Here is a 27,709-nt window from a genome sequence, read left to right as displayed (position 1 = left end):
TTATTTGGGATCTTTTAATTAAAAATTAAAATTTTACACCAAACTTTTATCTTTTACAAAAACACCCTCTATAGTAGTTGTTTGCGTTGTATTACATAATTTTTTATGTGAACATCAAAGTAGTGATGAAATATTCAATGAATATGAAAATGATGATATGGTTGTTGATGGAAATGATGAACAATCGGCTCAGGGTAAAAAAGGTCTACTTCACGATGTATGGAATGATGTTTGTTGCACTCACTCCAAACTACCACATTGCTCCAGTGTCATGGACACCACTTGTTATTTGTTGCAACGAAGATCTAATTGACTTGTGATACAAATTTATGATTAGTTTTGATACTTTTTAAAACTTATGGATATAAATCATATTTTTCTAAAAAAGTGAAATATGTTTCCTAAATACTATGACCAAACACATGGTGAAATTTCATCCAAATAATATTTGCAAAGAATATTTGAAAATCTATGGCCAATCGCTAGCTTAATAAACTTAAAGGACCAAACTTCCCAACGCTTATACTTGAGGTACTATTTTCAACATAACATCAAATATAAGAGACCATTACCCTTATATCTCAAAGGAAGAAAGAAGTAAAAATCCCCATTCCCCCATAACCCCTTCTGTGTGTGAATTTGGCGACAATGGATCGAACTCAGCTTCTTCTAGTGGGTTTACCCCTTTTTCTGTTCATCTCCGATCTCTTCCAACTATTTACTCCTCCACCTCAAAAACCCAATTCCGATCACCACCATCATCACCACCACCAGCCGCCGCCAGTGATCCAACAACCTCAGACTCTTGAATTTCCTACTCAGGTAGTGAGCATCACTCAATGTTTGTTTTTTAGATTCTTTAATTCTTTTCGATAAAAGGGTATCTTTTTTTATATGTTTCTTGGTGTTTGACTTGCAGAAAACTGGTGGTATTGGTGCAGTTGGTATTGGTAACACTGTCACGATTGATTTCTGCTCTTCTTGTTCTTACAGGTTTTGTTTCTATTATTGTTTCATCATATGGGGTTTTCTTAATTAATGGAAGTTTTTAGAATAAGTATATTGTTTTACCTTCTTTTCTATGTTACTACTACCACCTCCGTCCCAATTTATGTGATGAACTTTGACTTAGCACAAAGTATAAGGAAAAATGTAGACTTTTGAAACTTGTGGGCTGAAATAATCATAGATGTTCGTATGACTATAAATATCTCATTAGGTTTAAAATGAACATTTTAAAGTTTAAATTTTTACTAAATATAAAAATGTGTCATTCTTTTTGGGACGGTTTAAAAAAGAAAGTGTGTGATATAAATTAGGACAGGGGAATATGTCATTCTTTCTAAAGTTTGGATTTTGAACTAGCTATTGAACTTGTATTGTAGCTTATGTCATGAGATGTTGTATAGATCATTTATATCAACAAGAAAATATATGATACTGCCAAGAATTTTTTGAGTTATCGAGGAACATAATTTCTTGGCTCTCTAATGTGATTTGAACTCATCTGATTGAGTGCTTAACGTCATTTGAAGTAGTGTAATAGTCTTAAATGCACGATGGAAAAGAGGTCCCAAAACTAAAGGAGAACGTTGGAAAGCCTTACTGTATAGGTCTTTTAGAATGCCCCATAACCTTCTCGTTTGATTTGTAGAGAGGATGTTGTACAACTTCCTTTTGTGGTGACTTGTTGAATCCCCGTTTAGATGCAAAAACTTTTCCCATATATGCCAATATACAGGATCCATAGAAGTGCATGTTTTGGTATGTTTGGTGCGTAAAGATTTTAATCATGGATGTGGTTCCTTTGTATGGATAAGAAATGATATGGAATAGTAATTTTTGTTTATCTTTCCATTACTTTGTTCAATTGGTCACCTAGTCTGTACAGCTGTTTGCCCCTGAAGTCATAACATATCAAACTGCATCTAAGTTTCATGTTTCTTGGCAGAGGGACAGCTGTGACGATGAAAAACATGTTGGATAATCAGTTTCCTGGTATCCATGTCGTCCTTGCTAACTATCCTCCTCCACTTCCAAAACGTTTGTTGGGCAAAGTAGTACCCGTTTTCCAATTTGGAGTCATTGGCCTTGTAATGGCTGGTGAACAAATATTTCCTAGGTTGGGTATTGCGGTACCACCTCCATGGTTCTATCAGTTGCGTGCGAACAGATTTGGGACTATGGCAACAACTTGGCTCCTAGGAAATTTCTTTCAGTCCATGTTGCAAAGTTCTGGTGCTTTCGAAGTGTATTGTAATGGTGAACTGGTATGTACTTCTCAATCTGTCTATGCGTATCCTTTTTTTTACCTTTTTCCTTGAGGTTAAAAACGTTGGGAAATGAGTACCAATCTGTGCCTTTTTGTGTCTAAAACCATCTGATTTATGAGAAGAAAATTCTGGAAATCATCTTTACTTTAGTATAGACTAGATAGATGTTTATCTAAAGAGGCTGTTTGATCAATTAGCTATCTGTGATGCACTATCAGCCATCCATTATTAGATAGGTTATATTAATTTTTACTTTGTTAACTTCTTTGAAGGGGAACATTACTTTGATTCATCTGATATGCAACCATGAATGTAAAAAAAACGACTTTTAACTCTCTGAACACTTCTCATTCTCTTTCTCTTTCTCCTGCTTAGAGGGAAAAATTGCCTAAGACAATTTTCTTTCTCCTGCTTGTGGTTCATTTTCGGCCTGAGGATGTTGTTGGCATGTTATACTGTTTCTTTTAAATTTGGCGAAAATCATCTTTGAGCAATGCCTTTATATGAAGGATTTCAAGTGTAGCTAACTTTGAAGTACCATGATTCACAGAGATCTTTGTTGCCCCTGTAGCATGTGATATGAAGTTTTTATTGATTGCCTAGATATGTCAACTTATAAGACTTGAGAATGTGAGTCAATATCGGCTCCATTTACATTTCTCGTCTGTGTATCCAGTTAACAGAACAAGACTTAAGTCTGTTAGTAGGGTGTCATGCAATTAGAAAAAACTACAAAAAATCAGTGTGTTGCTTGTCATCAACACCTTATGTGTACTAGATATCTTTATTCCATCCATAGCTAGTAGCTTGTGGTATATTCTTGCGTCTCCTCTCACCGTCCAATTTAAATTTATATGACAGGTTTTCTCTAAACTGAAAGAGAATAGGTTCCCTGGCGAACTCGAGCTGAAAGATCTAGTTGGCAGAAAGATTACTAACCCAGCGGTAGTTGATGGCCTTGGTGCATCTTCCTGGTCGTAGATGTGTAGATTTCACGAGATCAATGGTTCCACATTAACTTTAGACTTAATGTTGTGGCCTTTCCATATCGATAGACATACATGCAATGAAAACATCCACCAGCATCTTCTTCAGAAATCGTTGTTTTGCTGCAAATGTTCTCAACCAGAAACATTCTAGGGACTGGTTATATGATATCGATAAAAATGACACTGAAAGAATCTGTGACTTTTGATTTTTATAATGTACAAACACTTTATCTCACAATGCAAACAGTATCTAGTAGCAGGTTGAAAGAATAATGATATGCTTAATAGTGTCATTAGACTCCCTGGATTATCCCTATTATCTCATCTTTCAAATGCATATGCAGATATGATCTACCTTAATCACAGCAGTTAACGGGGTGGATTTTTGTTCCGTTTGGTTTGGATATTCGATTTTGAATCGAAGAAATTATAATTCAATTCAATTAAGTTTGGATTAGATTAGATTTTTAAGTTTGATTCTGAATTAATCAATTTGGATATTTTAGAGTTTTTAAATTTTGAGGTTTTAAGGCAAGCTGCAATAATTAACAGCTTTCAATCTTCAATTCATATAGTAGTTTGCTCCTGGAAATGTATTACTTTCTACGTTAAATAAGATTGAGGCCACCCTTCACATTTTAAATTTTAATATTGGACTTGATATTGTGATGGGTATCGGGTATATGTGATATGGAATTATGGATGGGGCTAAATATAAGACAAAACATTCAAATTTTCGAATAAATTTTAAAAAGTTTAATCTATAATTCAAAAATTCAAACCAAATAACCAAAAAAATCGGATTTTAGATTGGCATCGCTCAGAAACTCAAAGATCTTATAAACGTTGCACACTTTAATTCTTAGTCGGTCGTGTTTTTTACATCTATTTTGAAAGGCTTTACTCACTTCACAAACAATAAATATGTCATCTGTTACATAATTTTCCTTTGCAGACAAACAAAAGAGACTGAAAATGAAGAGCAAAAAAATAATAAACCACCTAAGCTTTTCACAAATAATCTATGTTACACTCTGTTGCTTTAACCCAGTTTCGAAAAGCCATATCGATATGTACAGTATATATGTCAAATACCGACACTTTCTTAGGTGTAAGAATGATGAATCTTCTGTTTCCCAGTAAAGGATGATGAAGAACCCAAGACCTATCTTCATATCTGCCACCATTTTCGATTGCGATTTTCCATTACCTTAACAAGCTCATTTGCCAATGATGCAAAATCTTCAGCCCCACTGCGTAGTTCTTCAGTTCTTCGGTTAATTCTCTGAAAAAACATATAGACTTATACGTGTTATCGATTCACCAGAATAAGCAAAGGTTTGACACAAAACTGGAAACAGTATAACGAGAAATTGAGCATTTCTCAAAGAGGAGCACAGTGCAGAACTAGACAATGGCCAGGGACCAAGTTGCAGCACAAACAGAGGAATTTTTCATTTGATTCTGATTTCGGAATAATGCAGGCAGCCTTCCTATTCAATTTTCTGTCTGTCTACCTATCCCCACTTCCTCTAATCTTTAAATCTCGAGTGGTGTTAGCTTATTATACTCTCAACTCTTCTTGGTTACAAGCAAGAATTTATTTCATGTATTATCATGTTCAACTTTTCGTGTTACATGCACATCTTCACCATTTTAAACTCTAATTAACCTACCTCGAGTTTTTCTTGGCGTTCTAAAAGCTTATCTCTTGCTTGTCCAGCCGCTGATGATGCATCCTGGACCTGGAAGATATAGATGATTGAATATATCAATAAGAACATTTATTAGATACAATTCAGAATGAGGTGTCATAAAACTATCAAATATGACTACCCCAGTTTTTCTATATTTTGCTATGATTTCTTCACGTGTCCTAAGTCTGGGTTTGGCATCATCACCCTCAGAATCAAGCAACTTTTCTCTTTCAGTTCCTGCAATATATACAGGGAAACATTTGTTATTATGGATTCTGAAAGTGTAGATGATCAATTTGATGTAAGTTTACCTGTTTTACTATTTTGTGTGTTATGAGATGAAGTAGAAGCCACAGGAACAGGTTCATCAATTTCAATATCATCTGTGTCAAAAGTAAATCTTCAGTTAGGGACACATCAACTACGGAAATGCTGAATAAACCAATATATAGGGACAGAAAATAATGTCAGTCATGAAGAAGTAAGAACTTTAGATATGAAGGGATATTACCTATATCGAGCTCCAGTTCTTCTAGAACTTCCTTAGTTGGGGACGGTTCTGGGTGGAGTGGGTTCTTCATAAAAACACCTTCCAGATGACTAAAGTTTGACTGCGACATCTGACTGAAATTCATATTATGATTTGTCTTTCCCGCTTTAAATCCTTTAACTAGAGTACCTAAAATATTTGGGGCCCCACCCTGCAGCAACATTTATAAGAATCCAGCCACTACAAAGCATAGACCACAAGGAAACATCTTTATCTACCAAACCTGTTTCTTCTTCTGAGTGGAGAATTTCATGGCAGCATCTGCTGCAGCTGCGAGCACTTCATCATGAAGAGACGGCAAAGATTCTGGAATTCTGGAAATTGTATTGTTGAATCAGTAATTTTGAACAATTTATGCTGCTCATGAGCAAGCTATTCATTTGATGGAAAAGTAGCACTAACTGATCATATACCTGAAATCATTTTCACTAGCTAATAGGGACACGAAAGCCAGTTCAGAACCATTTGCCTGATATTTGTTAGACAGAGATGTTCAGAGGACAGCCAATAATAAGCCGAAATTTCAATAAGCAAACAAATTATGCTAAATGCGATAGGATAATAGCATGCACTGCAACTCTGATTACCAGAGTAATATGGCCATTCTCCATGGAACTCATTGCCCTGTCCATATTTGGCTTGAAATTCCAACTTAATACTGACATTAAAGAGGCCCGCTCCAGCAACTCTAGATCAGGCAAAGATCTGGAGATAGATAGATGTTTGCAATATTTTGACACTCAGTTCTTCCATAATATATTATCATGGACATGCAGCAAAGCAATCTTGCATAATTGACAGTACAGAATTGTACAACACACAGAAACTGTTACATTCAAGGTGCATTTAGTATGGCTGAAAAGTTCTGGAAAATCTTACCTTGAAAAACTATTTGTAGGTCATTTCCCAACATTTGGCTGGGTATAAAGGTAATAATGTATGTCTCAAAGAACTTGTTTCTTAATCTCCATCTCCAGAAGATGGGAGATAGGACATCAGAATAATAGTTTGGCAATGGCGCAGTGTTAAGAACTTACAACAATGTTTGTGTTAGCTGAAGCAAGTGATGTATTGTACAAATTGTGATAATTGTAAGGAAAATAACTACAAATTGAGATACTTAATATGTAACAATGAACAATGTCCATGATGACGCGAGCAAATTTTCTCCATTTGATGTAAACTAGTTTAGGATCAAGTGTGATTGATGTGATCATTTTCTTGGAGAACATTCTTGACAATTTAAGGCAACCAAACACTGGAAAATATTCTAATTATGTCTTACTAAGGTCCTTACAAGTTTTAGAATGGTACTTGCCCAGAAAATTTAGGAAAGAAAAAGGTTACCGAATCTCGATATCTCCAGTCTGAAAGAGTAATAGTAGCGCACAAGCTTTCCCATCTTTGCCATCTTTCACAAAAGTAGTAGTCCAACAACAAGGTTTGTCAAGCTTCACTTTGCAAACAGATTTATTATCCCCCTAGTTTGAAAAATCAAATTGAATTATATTAGCACATTCAACAAAAATAGAAATGCAGACGTAATAAAGCAATATACTCACATGAACTACAGATTTAGTAGCATAAGTGCGTATTGAATCTTTACAGCAAAGTAGGATAAAGGACTCCTCAAAGTGTTTCCTGGAGGGGTCATTTTCTAGGAAGGGAACCGTGTCACTTAGATCATGAGTGGTCATTTCTTGTGAAGGCTCATTACTAGTTGCATCATCCTTGCTGGACTCTGGCTGCTTGCTAATTACATCGGAAAATGGGATGTTGTTTTCTGAAACGCAAGAAAATCAACACAAAACTGAGTACAACTTACACGTCAAAAAACTTTGGATTTCTCTACAAATATGTACTTGCCTATGACATACATAGAAATTGCAGTCGACACTTTCTTTAAATGCAAGGGCCCTGAACCATACGTTTTACCATTACCACCATCAATTACATAGATCTTTGCATCCTCAGTTAAAATGAACATGAGTTCCTCCATACGGTTTTCTGGAAGCTCTGATTGTTTTGGGCTTTTGCTATTACTGTCACTGTGCACAAATCTCTTTGCAATCAAAGTCACCAGTGGAGAGCTACCAACAGATGCGGAGTCTGATAAGAACAATACTGATAATGAAGTCATATCAAGCACTGCAACCTGAAAGTGGAGGCATTAGAATAAGTATCCACATTAATCAACAATAAAATTGACATCATAAGTCCATCACAAAACTTGAAGAAAATGGTAGTGTTATTGACCTTAGCATTTTCGTATCCAACTGCAAGTTTGGCTCCATGATTTACAAACTCAATTGCTCGGACTCGAACATCGAGAAGCTTTAGAACAGCTCTGCAAGTAGGTCCTTGACCTTGTGCCAACTCATGAACTAAGAAAAGGTATATACCAGTGAGTTCACAGATAATAGTTGATCTCCAATTATGCAAAGTAAATCAGGAATATTTCAACATGGAAATGATATATTATTTCCTCTTATCCCATTCTGTCAAACAATATTACTATTTGGAGCGTCAAACAACTTTTGACTATAAGGTTTGAAACAATTTTTAAGAGCTTTTTAAATTATAGGTTATAGTACTTCCTGTCTACCGGAAACATCCTCACTACCCCACAAAGGTGGGGGTTAAAGTCCGCGTGCACCTCCCCAAACCCCACTTATGGGACTACACTAGGTATGTTGTTGTATGTAACATTTTCATATATTTAAGGAATATATGTCTGGAATCAATGTGGAAACTAGATGGTTTGACCCTTATACTACATATCCCTATCACTCATTCTAAGATGTAGGGGAAATATACTGGTAAAAGAAACATATTGCGCAATAGATTCAATCATTGGCCAAAAAGTAGCTTGCTATGACTGTGGACAGCTACCTGGATACAAAGAGGTGGTTAGAGGTGTGTGGTCATAATCAAGTTCATCTAAGAGAACAAAACCATTATCAGGGACAACCTTATTTGTCATTTGTGTCAGGCAGGTTGCGGCTGTTTAAGAATGTGTTCCGCTGTCTCAACTTGCTTTATTTATAGGAGTGAAAGTCCACCAGACCCACATATCCGGTAAAATCAACATTTGTTGCCTAACTAATAATGAAGCCTATGCTACAATTCTACATAGGGAAAGTTTCCAACATAAACAGGCAAACAAAATACTCGGCACTCATGTAGTTATATTATTCAGTTTATACTTGTATCCCCAACAATTGTGCAAGTGTTTTACACCCTTATACATTATTATACACAAAGATAGTGGTGAGTTTGCATACATTCTACCCTCCCCATACCCCGCTTGTGGGATTACACTTGGTATGTTGTTGTTACATTACTCTACAGTACTTATACACTTATATAACAATGTATTTACCTTGTATAAAACTATATAGCACATCATTAGCTACAATGACGAACTTTTACTGCGATTTTCAGTTGCAATTCTTGTTCAAAACCAGTCGAAATGGCTTCAAATTTTGTAGACAAACTCCTTCAACTAACTCCAACAAGTCTAGACAACACTCACTCTAAATTTCTCAAGAAAATCAAATTTGAAATTTAAACTCACCTTTTCAAGCTTGTTCAACAATGGTGAGTTACCTTTTTAATATGATTTTAACCACCCAAATCTTACAAAATCAGTACTCTAACCACAAATTGAGCCCCAAACACAATAACATATCGTGTTTGTCAACTAACAATCAATAGGACTCACAGTTTTCAGATTCAACTTTGAAGATTCACTCAAAAATCCCAGAAGCTATTTAACAAGAGATCTTTTGATACCAACTTCCTATGGACTCTTCACTATCTCAAACAGCTGCACTTGGAGGAACAATTTCAAAGCTGAACTATTAATCAAATGCTAGACTAAAATATTTGGCCAAAGTTCCAACCCCGAGTTTAGTCAGAAGTTTACATATTTCAGTTAGGAAATTAAGATCAACTTCAAAAGTCCACCTCAAAAGTTGAATTCATCTACCTGATATCAAAGATTTGAATGCTCAATTTTAAAGCATGGTCTATTTCTGACAAAAAGGTTAATCTTTTTCCATCCATTTCACAGAAAACCTCCAAAAATGGGTGTAGTTTATCAACCATGAGATCTTATTGAAATTCAGTGGTCTGGATAAGGAGTTGTGCGACCCTATGTGAAGCATACTATACTCTTAAGGCAAGCCATCAGTCTATGACAAGGACATTGGATACTGGAATAACAGTTACATTTACCTTCACTTTTAGTACCAGTAACAACGTGGAAGTTTCCCATATCACTATGTTTGAAATCATAAAGACGCACCTGCGTGTAAAAGGAAATTAATATAGGGGTCAACATACATTAACACCAAATTAGAAATGTAAGGTGGTTTCCCACCAGGCCACTTGCATCCCCAACTGCCAATCTTAATGTCTGGAAGCAGAAATCTATTTTTGAAACTGAAGCACTTGATATAACTGTATTTACACCTTTAACCTGAAAATCACAAGAGTAAAGTCAGAGCTCCATATCAACACAACTAATGAAAAATGGCATGGAACTTGTAGATACTGTGTCAACCTCTCTATCCAAGACACAAAGGAGAAGGAGGACCGGATGAGTGGCATCCCACATCCTTACGGATCCATCCTGATAACCTGCTATAAAAACTCTCTGAATCCTGTTAGTCTCAGCTCGAGAAGTATGATTATAAACCCCTCCAGTCAAGGGCCATCTGCTAGCCCCAGATGATGTTGCTGCAGAGAGCTTCTTGAAGAAAGGTGTCTGGTTAAAATACAAAACCCATAATAATCTAAATTAGAAATAACTCTCGATTTCTAGAAAAATGAGAAAGGGGGAGGCAATGAAACAGGGCTGCATCACCTCTTGCAGAAGCTCTGTTAAGTTTCCATCTGAATGCAACTGGGTAAGCTTTGTCACTGTCATGGAAGGATCAACAGTTGGCAATTCTACAGGAAAATCCTTAGCGGAAAGAGATACTTTTTTCTCCTCTTTGGATACCAAGTCAGACAAGGTTGAACAATCAAAAAGGTTTAGTTGTCCAGGGCTCATCAACACAAATAAAACAGCTTTTTCATCAGGTGATGTTGCCCCTGTAGTTGGTAATAAGATCGTATCTGCAAATGAGCCACTAAGAGTGAGGTCAACACGACCAACACATTTCAAAGTCTCTATTCCAGATGACCACTCAAGAGTAAGGATCTGCAGCAGCAAAGCACCAGAAAATAATTTTTATCATAAATATGGTTATGTTTGAGAATGTAGATAGTAGGATGGTATGCCTTATCCCCAGGACAAAATGTGACACCTAACAGAAGCTAAACAGCTGTTGTTCAAATCCTTTCCCTTCTTTGGGGGTGAAGTGCAAGAGCTGAATCTGTGAGGAATTTTACCACTAGTTCTGAAAGTAGACATGTATGCTCCCCTATACACAAACATGTAAATCACAAATAGTCGGAAAATATAAAAGAGCTAGAATATTATAAAGATTGTCGGGAAATAAAATTTCTTGAAGCAACTTGTAAATTTTTACTATGTACATGTGTGCACTTCTACTAGCATAGACTATTCATTATTCCGACTGACCTAAGGCAGGTGTCTGAGAGCCTGATTTACCATTTAAACTTGATTGTAGTTGAATAAGATAGAAGTGTTAATATTCAAACGATTGCTCAATGAGTCAAGCATTAGTTTAAATGTTATCTAGGTTTTAAATCAAATCTACCACACTAAAATGCTACAATGATAACAATTTGACTTATCCACAAAAACTAGAAAAGGGTAGATGTCATCAGATATCAAATACACTTTTCCAATCAAGATCATTTCAAACTTTAAAAGACAACATCCTTGCAATCTAAAAATACACACTAAGATATAACGTGAGTTTACCAATCACTTTAAAAGATATGTATATTCACGATAATGATATAGACAAGCAAATATAATACTTCAATGCGCAAAATGCATAGGAAGTGCAACTTCCAGTTTTTAGATTTCACTGCTCAGTTTCCATTTTATTCGGCCCAAGGTGCAGTTCATGTTCACCCAGAAATGCAACATTTTATAATTTGTAGCACAAAAATTATATAAATGACAAATTAAGTCTACTTAGCTAGTGAGCCAGCATATAGCATAATGATAAAACAATAATGAGAATATTCTGTGATTAAGTGTAAAACTTACCGTAATGACTTCATCGGATCCTATTTCATCACCGCCATAAATGAGGAGATGACCGTCGCTATTATTCCGGGATTTACTGTTTGCCCACCAGTGTAAGACAATAATTGGAAGCCTCTTTTCAACAGAAGACAGCTGTAGCTTAACAACATTATCAAATGGTCCGGCCTCCTGACCTTTGCTTGCGGTCGATTTTGATGTTTTCCAAAGCAGAATATCTCCATCTATGTACCCAGCAGCAAGAATGGATCCATCAGTGGATGCCCAGCAAAGTGTAGTTATTTCTTTCTCCTCTAATTGGTGCTGCACTACATCATCAGGAGAGCTGGAATCTGCATTCTTTTTAAAGTTTAAAGCACCATCCTTCAAATGGAGATCTTTATCACCTTTGACAATGATAACATGGGCTTCGACGACATCCCAAAGTATAATTAAACCACACTCATATGCAATCAATAATCTGCAATAAGTGTCATCAGTTCAGAAATTTATAAAGCAAAAACATATTCAAAAATCTAAAGAATCACACTTCAGTAATAAAATCATAAAAACAAATCCCCATACAGCAATTGACAGATTTGTATTTTGTTAGTTGCCACCAGTAAAGGGGAATAATAGTCTTTTTACCAATAAATGATGCCTCCACCATTCCATTTTGCTTAGTATTTCCCAGGCACTTCCTATCAATTAATAGAAATATACTAAGTTTTTTGGTTTTTGATCTAACTCAAAACACTGCAAGAAAAGGACTTTGGCTGGAGAAGGCATCTACAGTTGAACCAAATGATAAATGAGTGAAGACGACACTTTATCTATAGCCTTTACTACATTGACATGCTTCTTATGACCAAAATATATTGGTATTCGGTAATTTACTAGTAGAAATTACAACAACAACAAACCCAGCGTAATCCCACAAGCGGGGGCTTGACAAGTAGAAATTGCTCAACAACAATTCTTTTTAATCCCATGAGAACTTCTTATTTTATCCCGGAAGAACCACCAAATGCCATCTCATAACTGAGTCATGTATCTTAGAAGAAAAATCTGCAAGCAAGGACGTTTCTCTGTTTTTCTTGCTCCATTCACATGTAAGATTCTCTGACTGGCGACTTGTATGCCAAAAAACAACATTAAATAACAGAACATATACCTTGTAAGGCAATCATTAAAGACAAAGAAACAAATCAAAAGAGGGGCAGGGCTTAATTTAGTTAACATGAGGTTAGTGATGGTTGAGGAAGAAACATTAAGCAATAACTGTGACTTGCCTATTTCCCGATGTAAAAGGTTGCGGGAGAATTCCAACAACTGGTTGATGATCTGAATACGGAAAACCAGTTGCTTCTGCAAAATAATTCAAAAGTAGGCAACCTTAAGAGGTTGGTTGAATTATAGTAAAGCACATGAGCATTTGAAAAAATGAGAATCTTTTAGACAGAAGAACAAATGGTTGCTAGGTAATCATGAAGTTAAATCAAGCCAGTATGTATTCTCTTAACAAATCAAATCTGTTTGGTGAAGATGCTTAGTCTGATAGAAAGATCTAAATATCTCAAAATAAAGCCTTTTGTCATCCGCGGCCATAATTTTCTAGAGAAGCTAATCACTGGCATACATCCCACATATATTCACTGCCCTAAACGTGAATGATTCATTCATGCTTGTAAACCAAAGTTTTAACATCTGCCAATAAATGGCTCAAATTTCAAAAGACTCTACCAGTAAAAAGAATCTCAACTAAACAAGAGTCTCTTTACAAAGAATAGGTAACAACCATAATCATTGAAACTAAGGAATCGGATAAAAGATCTTCACTAAGATTATGCAGTAAGCACCAGAAAGAGAACTCCATAAGATCTGATATGGCAGTTGCAGCAGTTCTCTGTTCTCAACATGGAACTTCAAAACTGAGATTGTTCCATATTCATCTCCAACATACCTATAATGACAAGACAAATTTAATATAAGCATAAAATACTCTCAACTCTTTCCACTGTATAACTTTCTTGTGTGCACATCGATTTCGTACATGAAGGAAGAGCCATTGATAACTGAAAAGGCAGTTATATTTGATTCCCATTGCAAATCACAAGCTACAGATCTGCTTTTGAGATTCCAAACCTGCACAAAAGCAAGAGAAATCTTACACACCTACTAACCCAGAACCACAAAACCGTTCTTAACTTGAGTTTTACAGGACCCCTCTGAGCACCCAAGTCAGTGCAACCTTTAATTAAAGATTTCTATTCTCACTTCTCTTCTAGGGCTTTTTCCAGCTTTACAGGACAGGGGAGGAGGTGTTTGCAAAGAGGTGTTCATTGGCATTCAAATAGTTCTTGCTTTCAATAGGAATTCACCCTTAAAGCCAACCATTCATTACTCAAAGTCTACTTGCTTTCAGACAAACATAAAAAATTGATTATCATGGAAATCGTCTTCTTATAAGTTTAGGTATTGAAGTAATTCTAATGGTGATTACTAGGCATTTGAAATTCATACAACAAACTTCATTAAACCACCGGCCATATTTCACATTCAACATAAATGTATGTCTCTGATAAACACATGTTCAAGGAAATGAAAAGAGAAGGTTTTGATATTTAAAAAATGAGTCATTGTAATTTAACACAACAAGAAACACGATTTTCTTCCAACCTGTCAAAAAAGAGAACATAAGTTTCTGCAAATGCCTCTAGTGAGGTAAAAATATAGCAGGTTTTCGAATGAAAAATGAGTCACATAATTCAACACAAAATTGTAGAGATTTTGTCCTGTCACCTGTGTAGTTGCAACATACAACATTTGCTTTTTACTTTTCTTGGGGGATAAACAACTTCATTAATTATCACCAAGTGGGTGCTCAAAATAAAGGAGAACAGTGGATTTAGACTCTTTCAGTAAAGTAGAGTGTATAAAATCCAATGTAGAATATAAGTTATATACATTCTTCACGTTACACCAGAATCTCATTTCAAGAAACTACAGTTGCTAGATCTCCTAGCAATTATTATTTTTATGGTATAACTAGAAGTAATGATCTTTTATTAATTTGTTAGATGCTTTCTTATTTATTCATCAGTAAAGGCTACCAGCAAGTTCTAGTGAGATCGTAATTTTATATGAATGTTTTTTCACATTTTCCTCCGGAACCCTAGGAACACCGAACAAATATTTATAATATTGGAAAATGGCCAAATTTACCCCTCTACAATGCAAAAAGGATCAATTTTACACTCCATTATACTTTCCGCATAAAAATACCCCCAAGTAGCTCAAATATACCCCTCCTCCTTGGGGTTGTCCAAGGTGAACGCCCAATCCCACGTGACACTGTCATTTTAGTGAAATGAACACCACATGACGTGCAACCTTACCCGCCCGCAACCCATTTTAACCCTTCCCCTCCACTTCTTCCACCAGCACCTCTTACCCGCCCACAACCCATTTTCTATTCTAAGTAGTAGAAAGGTGGAGAGGGAAGAGGTGTTGCTGGTGGAAAAAGAAATGGAGGGGAAAGGGTAAAATTAAAATGGGTTGGGGGTGGTTAAGTGGCATATGTGGTGTCCACCTCACCAAAATGATAGGGCCATGTGAGATTGGGTGTACACCTTGGACAGCCCTAACAGAAAAGGGGTATATTTGAGCCACATGGGTAATGACAACAACGACAAATGCAGTGTAATTCCACAAGTGGAGTTTGGGGAGGGTAATATGTACGCAGACCTTAACCCTACCTTGTAAGGGTAGAGAGGCTGTTTCAGGAAGCCACTCGGCTCAAGTACAGCATATCAGAGTAGGTTTGAAGAGTAAAGATAGTAGTGAAGAAGCCAAAAAAAGGGTAAATGAATATTGTCGACAACAAATAATATGCCAACGGAAGTAAAGGAAGCAACAAGTAATGATAAAGCACAGAATAAGATAGGAAGAGAGTAATAATATATTAAGGAAACTTGACAACACTCGACTGCCAACTAATCTTCTACCCTAACCCTCGATCTCAAAATCCTCATATCTAGGGTCATATCACTGGTAAGCTGAAGGAGTAATATTTCATGTATAATCACCTCTCCCCAGTATTTCATTGGCCTACCTCTACCTCTCTTTATACCCACCATAGGCAACCTCTCACGCCTTCTCACTGGGTCCATGCATCTCCTCTTCACATGCCCAAACCACATCAGTCTCGCTTTTCTCATCTTATCCACCACAGAGGTTACTCCTAGCTTATCCCGTATATCATCGTTCCTAATCCTACTTATACTCGTATGCCCACACATCAATCTCAGGCAGCATCCTCATTTCCTCTCACATGGGTAACGGTGAGGGAATGTTTGTGTGGAAAGTATAAGGAATGGTAAAATTGATCCTTTTTGCATGTAGAGGGGCAGATTTTGGACCATTTTCCATATAATATTATGGTAGGGCTGGATCCACCAATCTAAAGCAAGACTTCTATCATTCACTTGCTTAGCAAGGTTATGGCATGGCCAAGCTCACGCAAGAGCTCCTTAATTAAAAATGGCATAAATAAACAAATCTCAACAGAAAAGTCAAGGAACTGATACAACACAAACTACCACACCAAAATCAAGTTCAGTTTCCCATGTTGATTAACATTTCAGAATGCTGCACCCAAGAAGGCATCAAAAGCCAACAAGGGACACAATACAAACTACGACACACAAATGATCTTAAGTTTCCCATCTTTGATTAACGTTTGAGAATGCTGCACTAAGGGCATTAAAAGCCAACTTCCTGGAAAAAATTAATACCTGAATATGATTTTCATTTGTGATGCTGACAAGAAAGCCCTGATTTTGAAGGAACTGCCACAGACAAAGACAAATAAAAGAGAACAGATTAAACACATATCTTGAGATTGTAAAAGAGACAGATGCAAGAAATCATGAAGTTAGTCAAAGAACAACAAATGAAGACACCATCATGTTACCAGTTTTATTGATAAGTTGAAAGAATACCAACTTATGATTGCCTTTTTCTTGAGTTCTAAGAGTCTTTTGAGTATAACTTAATAACCTAAACAAAATTTAAAGTGGTGACTTTAAGGATTTGGTACTCAAGAAAGACAATCCATCAAGGATTTGATCAAGAATGATGAGAAAAGGTGAAAGAAAGCAAGAAATTTGAAAAAGAGCAAAGACAGGTATGCCAACACTTTATTGTGTTGGCCGCACTTTCTGGCAGAGGAATGAGTTGACAACCATAGAAATTGTGGAGTCCAAATCCAAGACAAATGTGGATGCACTTTAAAGTGAAGGACATACTTTAGGGCAAAATTTTAAATGGTGATATTTGGCGCCAGGTATGGAAGTAATGTAGGAGACAAAAAGGAGAAAGTGCCAGCACACTTTTTTTTTTGAGAAAGTTAACTGGTATTATAAACATAGAAGTACACCAATAGTGAACTCCTGTAGTAATTACATCAAAAGTATAGAGGGTTTACCAAAAAGAAACTAAGCACCTATCTCCCTCATAAACTATCTAAGAATAGGGTGATGTCCCCTGGGTCCTTGGGAATAGAATGGATACACCAAAAGTAAAAGGTCGCTAAACAATTCATTTTAATGCTTTGGAAAGGGATGCTCTTGTTCTCAAAACATCTTTGATTTCTCTCACTCCATATTGTCCACCAGATGCAGGCAGGGACAATCTTCCATCTCTCCTTGTGTCCTGACTGACTTCCATCTCTATTCCAACATGCTAGGACTTCTGCAGTATTTCTAGGCATGGTCCATGTGATACCTCTTCGGTTAATGAAATACTTCCATAGCTTCTCAGTCACTTTACAATGCAAAAAAAGATGATTTATTGTCTCTGTCTCAGATTCACAAAAAAAACATCTGGAGCATAAGTCCTTTCCTCTTTTCATTAAGTTATCCTGAGTCAGAACAGATTGTCTTGCAACAAGCCATGTGAAGTAAGCCACCTTTCAATTGGCCTAAAATCTTTCAATTCAGATGCTCCCACTTTCTTAGGAATCAGGGCTATAAAAGTGGCATTAAAACTTTTCTCAAAATAGCCCTGATCATGGAAATTTTGGATGGCAGCTACCACTTCCTCCTTAATCACTTCCCAGCACTGTATGTAAAAGGCCATTGAGAAACCAACAGGGCCTGGTGCTTTATCCCCTGCACATGAGAACACACTGTTTTTGATTTCCTGTTCTTCAAATTGGCCTTGCAATGTAATATTATCCTCTTCATTGATCATGGATTGGAATCTAGGATTGAATTGAGATCTCCATACTTCTGCCTCCCTGTATAGTTCCTGGTAGAATCTAATTATTCCATCTTTGATCTCAACTGGTTCAGTAACATTAGCTCCATTTATGGTCAATTTGTCAATGTTGTTGTACCTCTTGTGACAATTAGCAATCCTATGGAAATATTTTGAGTTCCTGTCCCCTTCCTTGAGCCAAAGGGCCCTAGATCTTTGCCTCCAAGCCACTTCCTCCCTCTTTGCAATTTCCTCCAACTCCACTATCAATACTGTTCTCAAGTAGGACTCATCTTCAGATAAAGTTCTCTGATCTTGAATCAAATCTAGGTCAGTTAGTTGGTTGAGAGTGCACTGTTTCTGTATACCAAGATTGCCATGAAGTGTTTTGCTCCATTCTTTCAGCTTGATTTTCAGTAGTTTCAACTTACAAGCTAGTATATAGTCTGGTCTTCCCACGTAAGTTACAGAATTCCACCAATCTTTAATTCTTTCATTGAAGTCTTGAGTTTTTAGCCACCAATTCTCAAACTTGAAATAAGATGTTTGTTTCTCCCAGTTACCACATTCCAACAACAATGGATTATGGTCAGATGTAACTCTAGGTAGGATTGATTGATTAATCTTCCTAAAGGAAACTTCCCATTCCTCGGAAATCAAAAATCTGTCTAGTCTTGCTGCAATATCTTGTCTGTCCCCTTTCCTCCATGTGAAACTACCACCTTCCAGTGGTAAATTTTGTAGTTCCATATCCTCGATAAAATCTGAGAAATCCTCCATCGCCTTATTCAGTCTCTTGCAGTTCTTCTTTTCTGATGGGTACCTTACTACATTGAAATCCCCAGCCACCACCCAAGGTCCACTAAACAGACTCCTTACTGCCCCCAATTCTCCCCATACTTCTTCTCTTTCGTCTCTACTGTTTGGAGCATAGACACTAGATAGATGCCATTCAAAAACCTGAGTTTTCCCTGTGAACTTACATGTGATACAGTAAGCCCCTACTTCACAAACTTCACCCACCCAGATACTGCTATCCCATAAGATAATGATGCCCCCTCTTGTTCCACGTGCCTCTAATTGTGCATATTTGACCCTCCTATTTGCCCTAATCTCTTTTACCACCCCACTTATATCTCCATTAATTTTTGATTCCTGAAAACAATACACGTCTGCCCTCCAGTTATTCATCATGTTTTTGATCAGTAGCCTCTTCCTTGGATCATTGAGGCCCCTTACATTCCATGAAACTATGTTAACTTTCATTTAAAACATCTATGAAACAACCCCCCCTACTTCTTGTACCATAGCTCACGAAGTTACTAGCTGGTTCCAGATTCTTGAGTTCTCTTGGGATCTTTTCTGTTGGAGTCGTAGGAACTATGGCTCCAACCATCTTCTCAATTGCTTCCCTCTTGCCATCAATTTTCATGAATAGCTTCAGAGCTGCTTCTTCACATCCAATAAAGTGCACCCCAAATTCTTTGCTAAGCCTGATAATATTCTGTTGGATCCATGAAGGAATTTCGTTCTTTGTTGCTATACCAATGTCCTGCTCTTCTGAATTTAGTGGTATGATATCTTCAATTATACCTTCCCCATCTCCCTTATGTTCCAGTAACATATTGTTTCCTGTTTGTGTTTCTGTGGTTGTTCTTTCCTCTATATGGATGATCGACATAGCGTCGTCGTCCCTTATATCTGCTAGAAATTCGAAATTCTCATCTCTGTCTCCATGGAATAGATGGACTGGATCGCCTTCCCTGTCTGGTGCCGCTAAATTCTTGTAATTTGCTTGTATTTCATCGAGCAAAGGCTCTGAGGTCCAATCTGTAATATTGGCCTGCTTTTCATTTAAGTTACAATCTTGTTGGGCCAGTGGGTCCAGGCCCAACTCTTTCCTTTCAGCTGCTTAATATCACGTGCCCTGTTAATAGATTCAAAATCTTTTGTACTTCCCACGTGAAAATTCCTGTCACCAGCTGGCAGAGGCGTGGATTTCGAAGTTTCACCCTTTTGCAATAACCATTGGTTTGAAGATTGGGTCTTCCTATCTCCTCCGATATCGCAGGCACTCTCTCCGGCGAAAAACCTTGTCGGTGTTTCGTCCCATACTTGTATGATATACTCGATACCTTCAAAAGCTATCTTCACCTCCTTCGGAATGGAATTTCCGTTGGCTTTGACGAGTATTCTTGCCCACTTTAGGTGATTGCGAAGATCTGTTTCCTCCTCTGTCTTCACCCAGCCACCGCAGAAGTCCCCCACTGCTTTAAATACATTCTGAGACCACAAATGTAAAGGGAGGCCCACTAATCTGATCCACGACTGGCTTATGGCAACCCTAGATTGAATTGCACCAATAGTCGGCGACCACCATTGCAGCCGAATTCCTTGATTCTTCCACAACCATCTTCTTCTAAGAACATGCTCGGCCGCATTTATGGACGTAAACTCGAAGAGAAAGCAGTTGTTTCCCATCTCGTAAACGTTAAGGCCGTGGGCTTGGTTCCAATTTTTGCTTGCCCATCTACGAACTTCCGACAGGGTGGCCATCTCAGATCCATTTGTTGGAAAGCTACCCACAAGGCTCTTTCCTAAGAGCTCGTTTCGAGGTTGATTGAGGCCACCATTTATGAAGATGATGTCCCCTCTCTCCTTTATGACTGCAGTATTGATCTCTCTGGACGACCATCTGCTCCTCCTCACCGTCTCTGCATATGGAATCTCTTTATCCACCATTTTGTAATTCTGATTGACTGTCTTATTAGCTTTGTAATAAATGAACTTTTCAATTTTGGTGGCCAGATCCCACCAACCAGCATTGAATGAGATTTCTGGGACTATTAATACTGCTCTGCTCTTGCCTTGAATGCTGATAATGCTTATATATCTTCCTTTGTTGTTAAAGTTCCTTGCACAGAATAAGTGTGAAACATGCTCCTGTCTTCTCCATCTTCTAACATTGTTTCCTTTCACCTTTGACGCTTCCTTAAGGATCGAACAGATCCATTCCATCGATTTCTGGCTAAAGCTAGCTCTGCTCATCATGACCCTTCCTCTCTCAGTCCAGTCATACCACATCTCTGCTCGTGATTCATCTCTAGCTATGTCATAAGACTTGAATCCCATTGCGAAGAATATCATATCTTCATCCATAGATTAGAAGAAAAGAAAAATAGGTTAGAAGAAAAAGAAAGAAAAAGGAAAATTATGCCGGTTTGAAAGATAGAATGAGGAGAGAATTCCGGTGACAGAAGGTCACCGGAGGGGAGTTCTGCTCTCCTAGATTAGGAGAGAGAGATTTTGGGGACATGTGCCTAGGAGAAAATATTTTGAAACCTTTTTGCCAGCACACTTTTAAGTGTGCTCCGCACTTCTTAGCATAAATTTGGAAAGAAATTGGAGCAGAAAGTTCTGGCACACTTCCAAGTGTGGCAGCGAAAATTCACTGAAGCAAAAAAAAATTGAAAAGTGTGGCCCACACTTTATTTGGCGGCCATTCTTTGCACCTGAAAATGGCATTTTGTCATGAATTTTAGACAACTATAAATAGTCTTTAGGTCATTTTTTTATTATTATTTTTGGAAGTAGAGAAGCAGTCATAGCTACTTTTGTAAGGTTTTGACGGATTTCACCATAGCGTATCAATTTTCTTTCCTAATTACTCTTTAATTGTTTTCCTTTTTGAAGCAATCTCCGGGCTATATATTAATATGCAGAAGAGTAAAATCTACCAAGTAAATGAGGTCCCTGATTTGGAAGAACTTGCTGGCATTATGGGATGTAGCATTGACACATTTCTAACTAAATACCTAGGTCTCCCTTTGGGAGCAAAGTTTAAAGATGCAGGAATTTGGAATGAAGTTATCGAGAAAATGGAGAGAAGGTTGGCAACTTGGAAGATGCAATATCTCTCAATGGGAGGCAGGTTGACTCTTATCAACAGTGCACTTGACAGTATCCCCACATATATTATGTCAATGCTCCCAATACCATCCAAATTCCAAGGTACAAAATCAAATTGACAAAATCAGAAGATCTTTCTTGTGGAAAGGGAGCTATGAGGGCCATAAGTTCCATCTTGTGAAGTGGGAAAATGTAATCATGCCAAAGCAGCACGGAGGTCTGGGAATCAGAGATTTAAAGAAGCACAACAAGAGTTTGTTAACAAAATGGTGGTGGAGATATGGTCAAGAACCAACAAGTATCTGGAAAGAGGTAGTGAATGCCAAATATGGGAGGCAAGACAGATGGAGTACCAAGCAGAACAATGACCCTTATGGAGTTGGACCTTGGAAGTACATTAACCAGCTAAGGGGAAAAGAGGGGAGTTCTTCCAAGAGGTGTCCTTCAGGATTAGAAATGGTAACTCAATTAAATTTTGGAAAGATAGGTGGCTTAACAATCAATCTCTCAATGTCTCCCACCCTGCAATTTACAGGATAGCCTCTGACACAGACTCTTTTTTTTTTTTTAACCAAGAAATCCGTCTGTGACCCGCCCTTTGGACCAATCACAGCCTTCTAAACTCGGTGGATAATGGGCCCGCCCCTCTACCCTTCTCCACTTAAATACCGGGCTTTGCTTTGCATGGTGTGGGGCTTGAACCTGCGACCTACGCCACAAATCCTCCACCTTTTGCCACTCAAGCTAGGCCTTGGGGGCCACAGACTCTTCAGTGGCTCAAACCAGAGAAGGTGGAATATGGGCCTCGCTTTAGAAGGAGTTTTCAAGACTGGGAGCTTGATGAGCCCTTTGATTTTTTCAGAACTCTAGAAGGAGCCTCAATGACCCCTCACTTGCCTGATAGCTTAAAATGGGGAAACTCTGAAAAAGGAATATATACAGTGAAGGAAGGATACCATAAGTTGTGCTCTTCAAATGACATGATAGACCAGTGGCCATGGAAACTGATTTGGAATACTAGACTACCCCCTAAAATCAAGTGTTTCACCTGGACTACCCTCAGGAATGATATCCTAACCCTGGACAATCTAAATAGGAGGAAACTTCAGCTAGTAGATTCTTCATGTGCCTCAATAGCCTAGAATCAGTGAATCATTTGTTTCTGCACTGTCCAATGGCAGCAGCTCTTTGGAATTTGTTCATTTCAATTGCTGGTATCAACTGGATTCTCCCACTAAGTGTTAAAGAAGTAGTGGGAAGTTGAAGTCTTACAGAAGTTGGCCTCAGGCAACCCTGGATCCTTTCCTACTTCCTTAGTGATTCCAAGAAGATGCTTCAACCCCGTTAAGTTTTAGCTGGCCATCACGGTCCAATAAAGATTTCCAATTTCGATTTGGAATTGTTGAGCAATAGGTTAAAGATACATCAAGAAGACCTGGCAGATGATTCCATCGTGTATTTTTTGGTGTATTTGGAAGGAATAGAATCTCAGATGTTTTGATGGTATCTCAACTCCAATTAGCAGTTTGAAATCCTTTTGCCTTATTAATCTCTTCCATTGGAGCAACTTATCCCATGTAAATGATATATTTCCCCTCTTAGATTTCATTAGCTCCCTTATTATGGCTTAGCGGCCATTCTTTTGCTTGTGGTTAACTCCCTAATTAAATAGGTGTTTTTGTTCTCAAGAGTTAACCATGTTTTTATGTATGTAATTTACATCTCCTTGATGCCTTTCTAATACATCTTACTTCATCAGAAAAAAAATATTTCTTTCTTTTCCTTTCATCTTGTATTTTCTTTCTCTAGCATGAGTAGCTGAACCCAATAGCTGAGGTTGTAGACTCTTATGGCATTTATGTGATTGAATACAAGTTATCTTGCTTATTATTACTTGGGTTGTGATTATCTACTTGTTTGCATTGTTTTATGTCAATTCGGTGGTTGCAAACATTAGATTAAGCCCTACATATCCATTTCTAGCTTAGAAGAGTAGAAACTGGATTGGGTTATTAAGCAAGTAGCAAGGGATCGAGTATATTGAGGAATTAATTGTGCTTGACTAATGGAATCGAACTAGGAAGGGAAATTTCTACTTGGGTCTATCAATGGATCTTAATTTTTTTGTTTGGGTTTAGAAGAACTTTTGGGGATTAGCTTGCTAAAATTGGAAAATTCTAGTAAGTAATTATCAATTGGATCATTTTCATTAATGCTATGTAATTTGAGCAAGATACTTCTATTCACAAACTAGCTAGAGGCTACAACCCCTGACCTCTCTTAATTGAAAAACAAAACATTGTTATTGCATTCCAAGTGCTCGATTGAATTTCTGGCTTAGAAAATAGTCTAGTTTTAGAATTAATGACTCAATCACTTTTTTATTAGAAGACAACTTAGAAAATTCTCAAATTTGCACGCTCTTGGACATTGTAAAGATGGATCTTAGGCCTAACTCAACCTCAAAAGCTGGCTTATGAGGAGAGGATTGTCCAAGTCCATATAAGGAGATCAAATTCCCATCCCTTTTCCGATGTGGGAATTCTTAACACTCCCCCGCATGCCCAAACCTTGTTAACTGGAGCGTGGACACTATAATATGGGGCCCAACATCGGTGAACGAAGAATTGGGATGGGTCTGGCTCTAATATCATGTAAAGATGGATCTTAGGCCTAACTCAACCTCAAAAGCTAGCTTATGAGGGGAGGATTGTCCAAGTCCATATAAGGAGACCAAATTCTCATCCCTTTTTCGATGTGGGAATTCTTAACAGACATCTTGACACACACGTACTCTTCGTGGGATCAACCCCAACCTTTGTTAGGTTTATTATTGCTACGACCGTACTACACTTCATTTCGAGGTGAAGGATTGGATGTGATCGGTTGTAGGAAAATAAAGCAAGTAAGCCAGATCACAAAGAAAATAATAGTGTAGTTTGGCTTTATTCAGCCAAGAACCTTTCTATGTCTGACCAACACTACCCAAAAATCAAAATAGCGAAAGAGAAAAGCTGAGTTAGCTTTGACAAAAAAGAAAACACCTAGCCTCAGGAATGGAGAAGGTTTTATGAGGATGAAACTTACTTCCAAAAAGAAAAATATAGAATAAAGTGAACACCTTTTCCTAGCCTTGCAATCATATACCATAAATATAGGCCTATTTCAGTTAATTGTCCTCTTATTCAAGGTAAACACATGGAATCAACACTCAAAACAAAAATGGTCATCATTGGACATTGTCATCCAAAAGTATTTGAGCAAAATTTTGATTAAAAATCCAGCTCTTTATTGATTAAACCTGACATTATCAATTCTAAAGACCATATCTTTCAGAGACCCTTTATCTGCTGATAAGGAAATCTGGTCCCAAATTTCCACTATCCAAGCCATTATCAGAGAAATGAGGTGTTACAAAATGCTCCAGAACAATATAGAATAATATACACTTGGAAAACTTTAGAACCTATCTAAGAATCTGTTGGATGACTTTGTGTGCAAAAAGCAAACCTCTAAATATTTGTATGGCAACTGCTTTGGAGAAATCAAGAGACCTTCAATATTGTCTCCACCAATCACTTTTATCCTACCATCCCTGAAAAAATGTTTGGATACTATGTTAACAAGATAAAGCCATCAAGCCATCTATATAGATGAATAGTTTACAACTACAAGATAGTATGGACAGATTAAAATGTACATCCCGAGCCTTCACCTTATTTTAAATCCATCTGAAATAGATTGTCATCACCCCTAAACAAAAGTCCTTTTCAATCACAAAAAAACAAGAGAAACGAAAATGAAAATGCATAGCGACTTCTGTATTCATTTAATTAAGACTCAACTTCCCCTATTGAGCTTAATACACTATCACGACAGACTCCTTCCCGGACCCCTAACTGATTTGTAAATTTAAACAGAAAGTTTCCATTTGTTCTTTACATTTCGAAACAATGTGGTGAGGAACTGTCTTCCTAATCAACCAGAATAATATAATATGGCAGGATCACAGTTTCAAGAAAAATATAATGTGGCAGGATTCACCCTCTTAATCAGAACACTGTTGCTTCAAGGATCAATTGAGCTCAAGAAATTAGGTATGACATCAAGTTTTACCCTAGACTAGAAAATGAGATCTTAATTCCTATTATTAGAAGTCAATACCACAATACCCGACTTTTACTTCCCCCATCGCAAAAATTTTAGTCCAGTTTAGCCTCCCAAGAGTCAAAGATTAACCTTTGGCTAAAATTTTCAGAAATTCAGGAAAAAATTGCACATGTGCATAAGAAGACTAGAACATATTTTATAAATATACTATTTCATAGTCTTGAAATTAAAAACATCAGAGCTTAATAATGTTTTCCATGTAGATTTAATTCTCATATGTATTGTGTCATCATGTTGTCAAGAAAGAGTACAGGGAGCTGGTACAAGTACCATTTACTAATTACTAAACAAGGAAGTGGGGTGTCACATGATTCTGCAGCCAAATAACAGTGGTTGTACGCCTATTGCATCCACCAGTTATCTCTTGGCAAAGATAAAATTTGATAAGCTATCACTTTTTCTCTAGCCTCTTCATTCTTACCTAGCAACTTTCATCAACCAGCAGTAATTTCCAGTTCTACCAAAAGCCATCCACTATCTTAAAATATAATTCTATCCACAAGATGAGCGTATAGCTATTTAAATGATCCGAGCATATTCTAACAAGTGCACCAAAAAACTGTGATACTGATACTAGTGCTTACATACTACACCTATATAGGGGAAGTTCAATGCTGAACTGAACTGTAGAAACTGGAACGACTAGGGTTCAACAACCCAATGCTTTCAAAGAAGCATATCAGGCGCAACAATTTCATTACTTTTGTGTGCAAGGAAGTAACAAGCCAAAACAGAAGTAGTAGTTTGCTTAACAGCTGAGCTGATAGGCTTCCATCCAAATTAAGTACATAAGATCAAAACTTTAACTCACAATGTTCCAATAGCCAATAGGCGCTGGACAGAGTCTACTGCAAGAATTGATGCGGTTGACGGGATACCATAATGTACAGTAGCACGAACATTCAGGTCACTTGCTGTCAAACCACTTCCATTTGTCTGAACACACACACACACACACACACAAAAAAGCAGAAACAAAAGAATTACTCCACCAATTACATTCAAGTCTAACAAAATGGATGGAATGAATACCGAAAACGATTAAGCACCAATAAAGTAACATCAACCAAACAAATTAGCATCGCATTATCTAAAACCAAGGTCCTATATGTTGCTCTTCAGTTAGTAATTCACTATAAGTTGTTCCAAAGATATTTTCCAAATTCCTTGAAGATTGGAATCTTATTCAAAATCATATTGACAACCAGTTAGGCCTCAATCCCAAACTAATCGCCCCGTCTATATAAATCATCTATATCCCCATTCACTATCTTTACAGCTCCACTTAGAGACAACCTAAACTTAGAGAAGCTCAAATTAGCAGAGTTCATAAGTAACAACTCCACATAATTCCCCGTATAAACCTCGAGCATCATCAAAAACCTTTTACCAACTTATTTCATCAAATACTCACAGTTTTCACAGCTCAGTTACCTAAAAACTACCAATTTTAGCAAAACAAAACCAATTTTTTTTCAATTTCACAGGGTTCGGATCAAATTCAATACCTAAAAACACGATTCAGTAAATGTAAAAACATCACAAAGAAGACAAAGTCAACTGAATAACACTAGAAGACAGAAACGCACCTGGTGGTGATGATTATGATGATATTGTGAGGCTTTCTGAAAAAGCTTCTTCGCGAACATGGCGAAATGAGAAGTGAAGAATTGTTGGATCGGTTTCCGATT

General features: G+C 37.3%; 2 protein-coding genes across 2 annotated transcripts; one reads left to right on the top strand and one right to left on the bottom strand.

Moving 5' to 3' along the window:
* Nucleotides 1-555: 555 nt before the first annotated feature.
* Nucleotides 556-3,549, top strand: LOC125833411 (selT-like protein). Its single transcript, XM_049512558.1, has 4 exons — nucleotides 556-822; nucleotides 920-993; nucleotides 1,952-2,270; nucleotides 3,135-3,549. Exons 1-4 carry the CDS (start codon nucleotides 649-651, stop codon nucleotides 3,252-3,254), a joined length of 687 nt encoding a protein of 228 aa, XP_049368515.1. The 5' UTR covers nucleotides 556-648; the 3' UTR covers nucleotides 3,255-3,549.
* A 601-nt stretch (nucleotides 3,550-4,150) lies between these two features.
* LOC125833389 (uncharacterized) lies at nucleotides 4,151-27,709 on the bottom strand. The gene is made up of 24 exons (XM_049512528.1): nucleotides 27,608-27,709; nucleotides 26,830-26,954; nucleotides 25,359-25,443; nucleotides 16,475-16,528; nucleotides 13,732-13,823; nucleotides 13,538-13,641; nucleotides 12,971-13,046; nucleotides 11,703-12,159; nucleotides 10,380-10,718; nucleotides 10,077-10,280; nucleotides 9,894-9,992; nucleotides 9,749-9,818; nucleotides 7,766-7,893; nucleotides 7,376-7,664; nucleotides 7,072-7,292; nucleotides 6,857-6,990; nucleotides 6,097-6,214; nucleotides 5,923-5,978; nucleotides 5,733-5,823; nucleotides 5,471-5,660; nucleotides 5,271-5,342; nucleotides 5,099-5,196; nucleotides 4,939-5,007; nucleotides 4,151-4,547 (listed from the first exon to the last, which is right to left on the bottom strand). Exons 1-24 carry the CDS (start codon nucleotides 27,665-27,667, stop codon nucleotides 4,434-4,436), a joined length of 3,345 nt encoding a protein of 1,114 aa, XP_049368485.1. The 5' UTR covers nucleotides 27,668-27,709; the 3' UTR covers nucleotides 4,151-4,433.

Source organism: Solanum verrucosum, unplaced genomic scaffold (genome assembly GCF_900185275.1).
Source record: "Solanum verrucosum unplaced genomic scaffold, falcon-dt-bn FXZP01000142.1, whole genome shotgun sequence".
NCBI lineage: Eukaryota > Viridiplantae > Streptophyta > Magnoliopsida > Solanales > Solanaceae > Solanum > Solanum verrucosum.
Note: the sequence above shows the minus strand (reverse complement) of the source record. Positions and strands in the feature narration are given on the sequence as shown.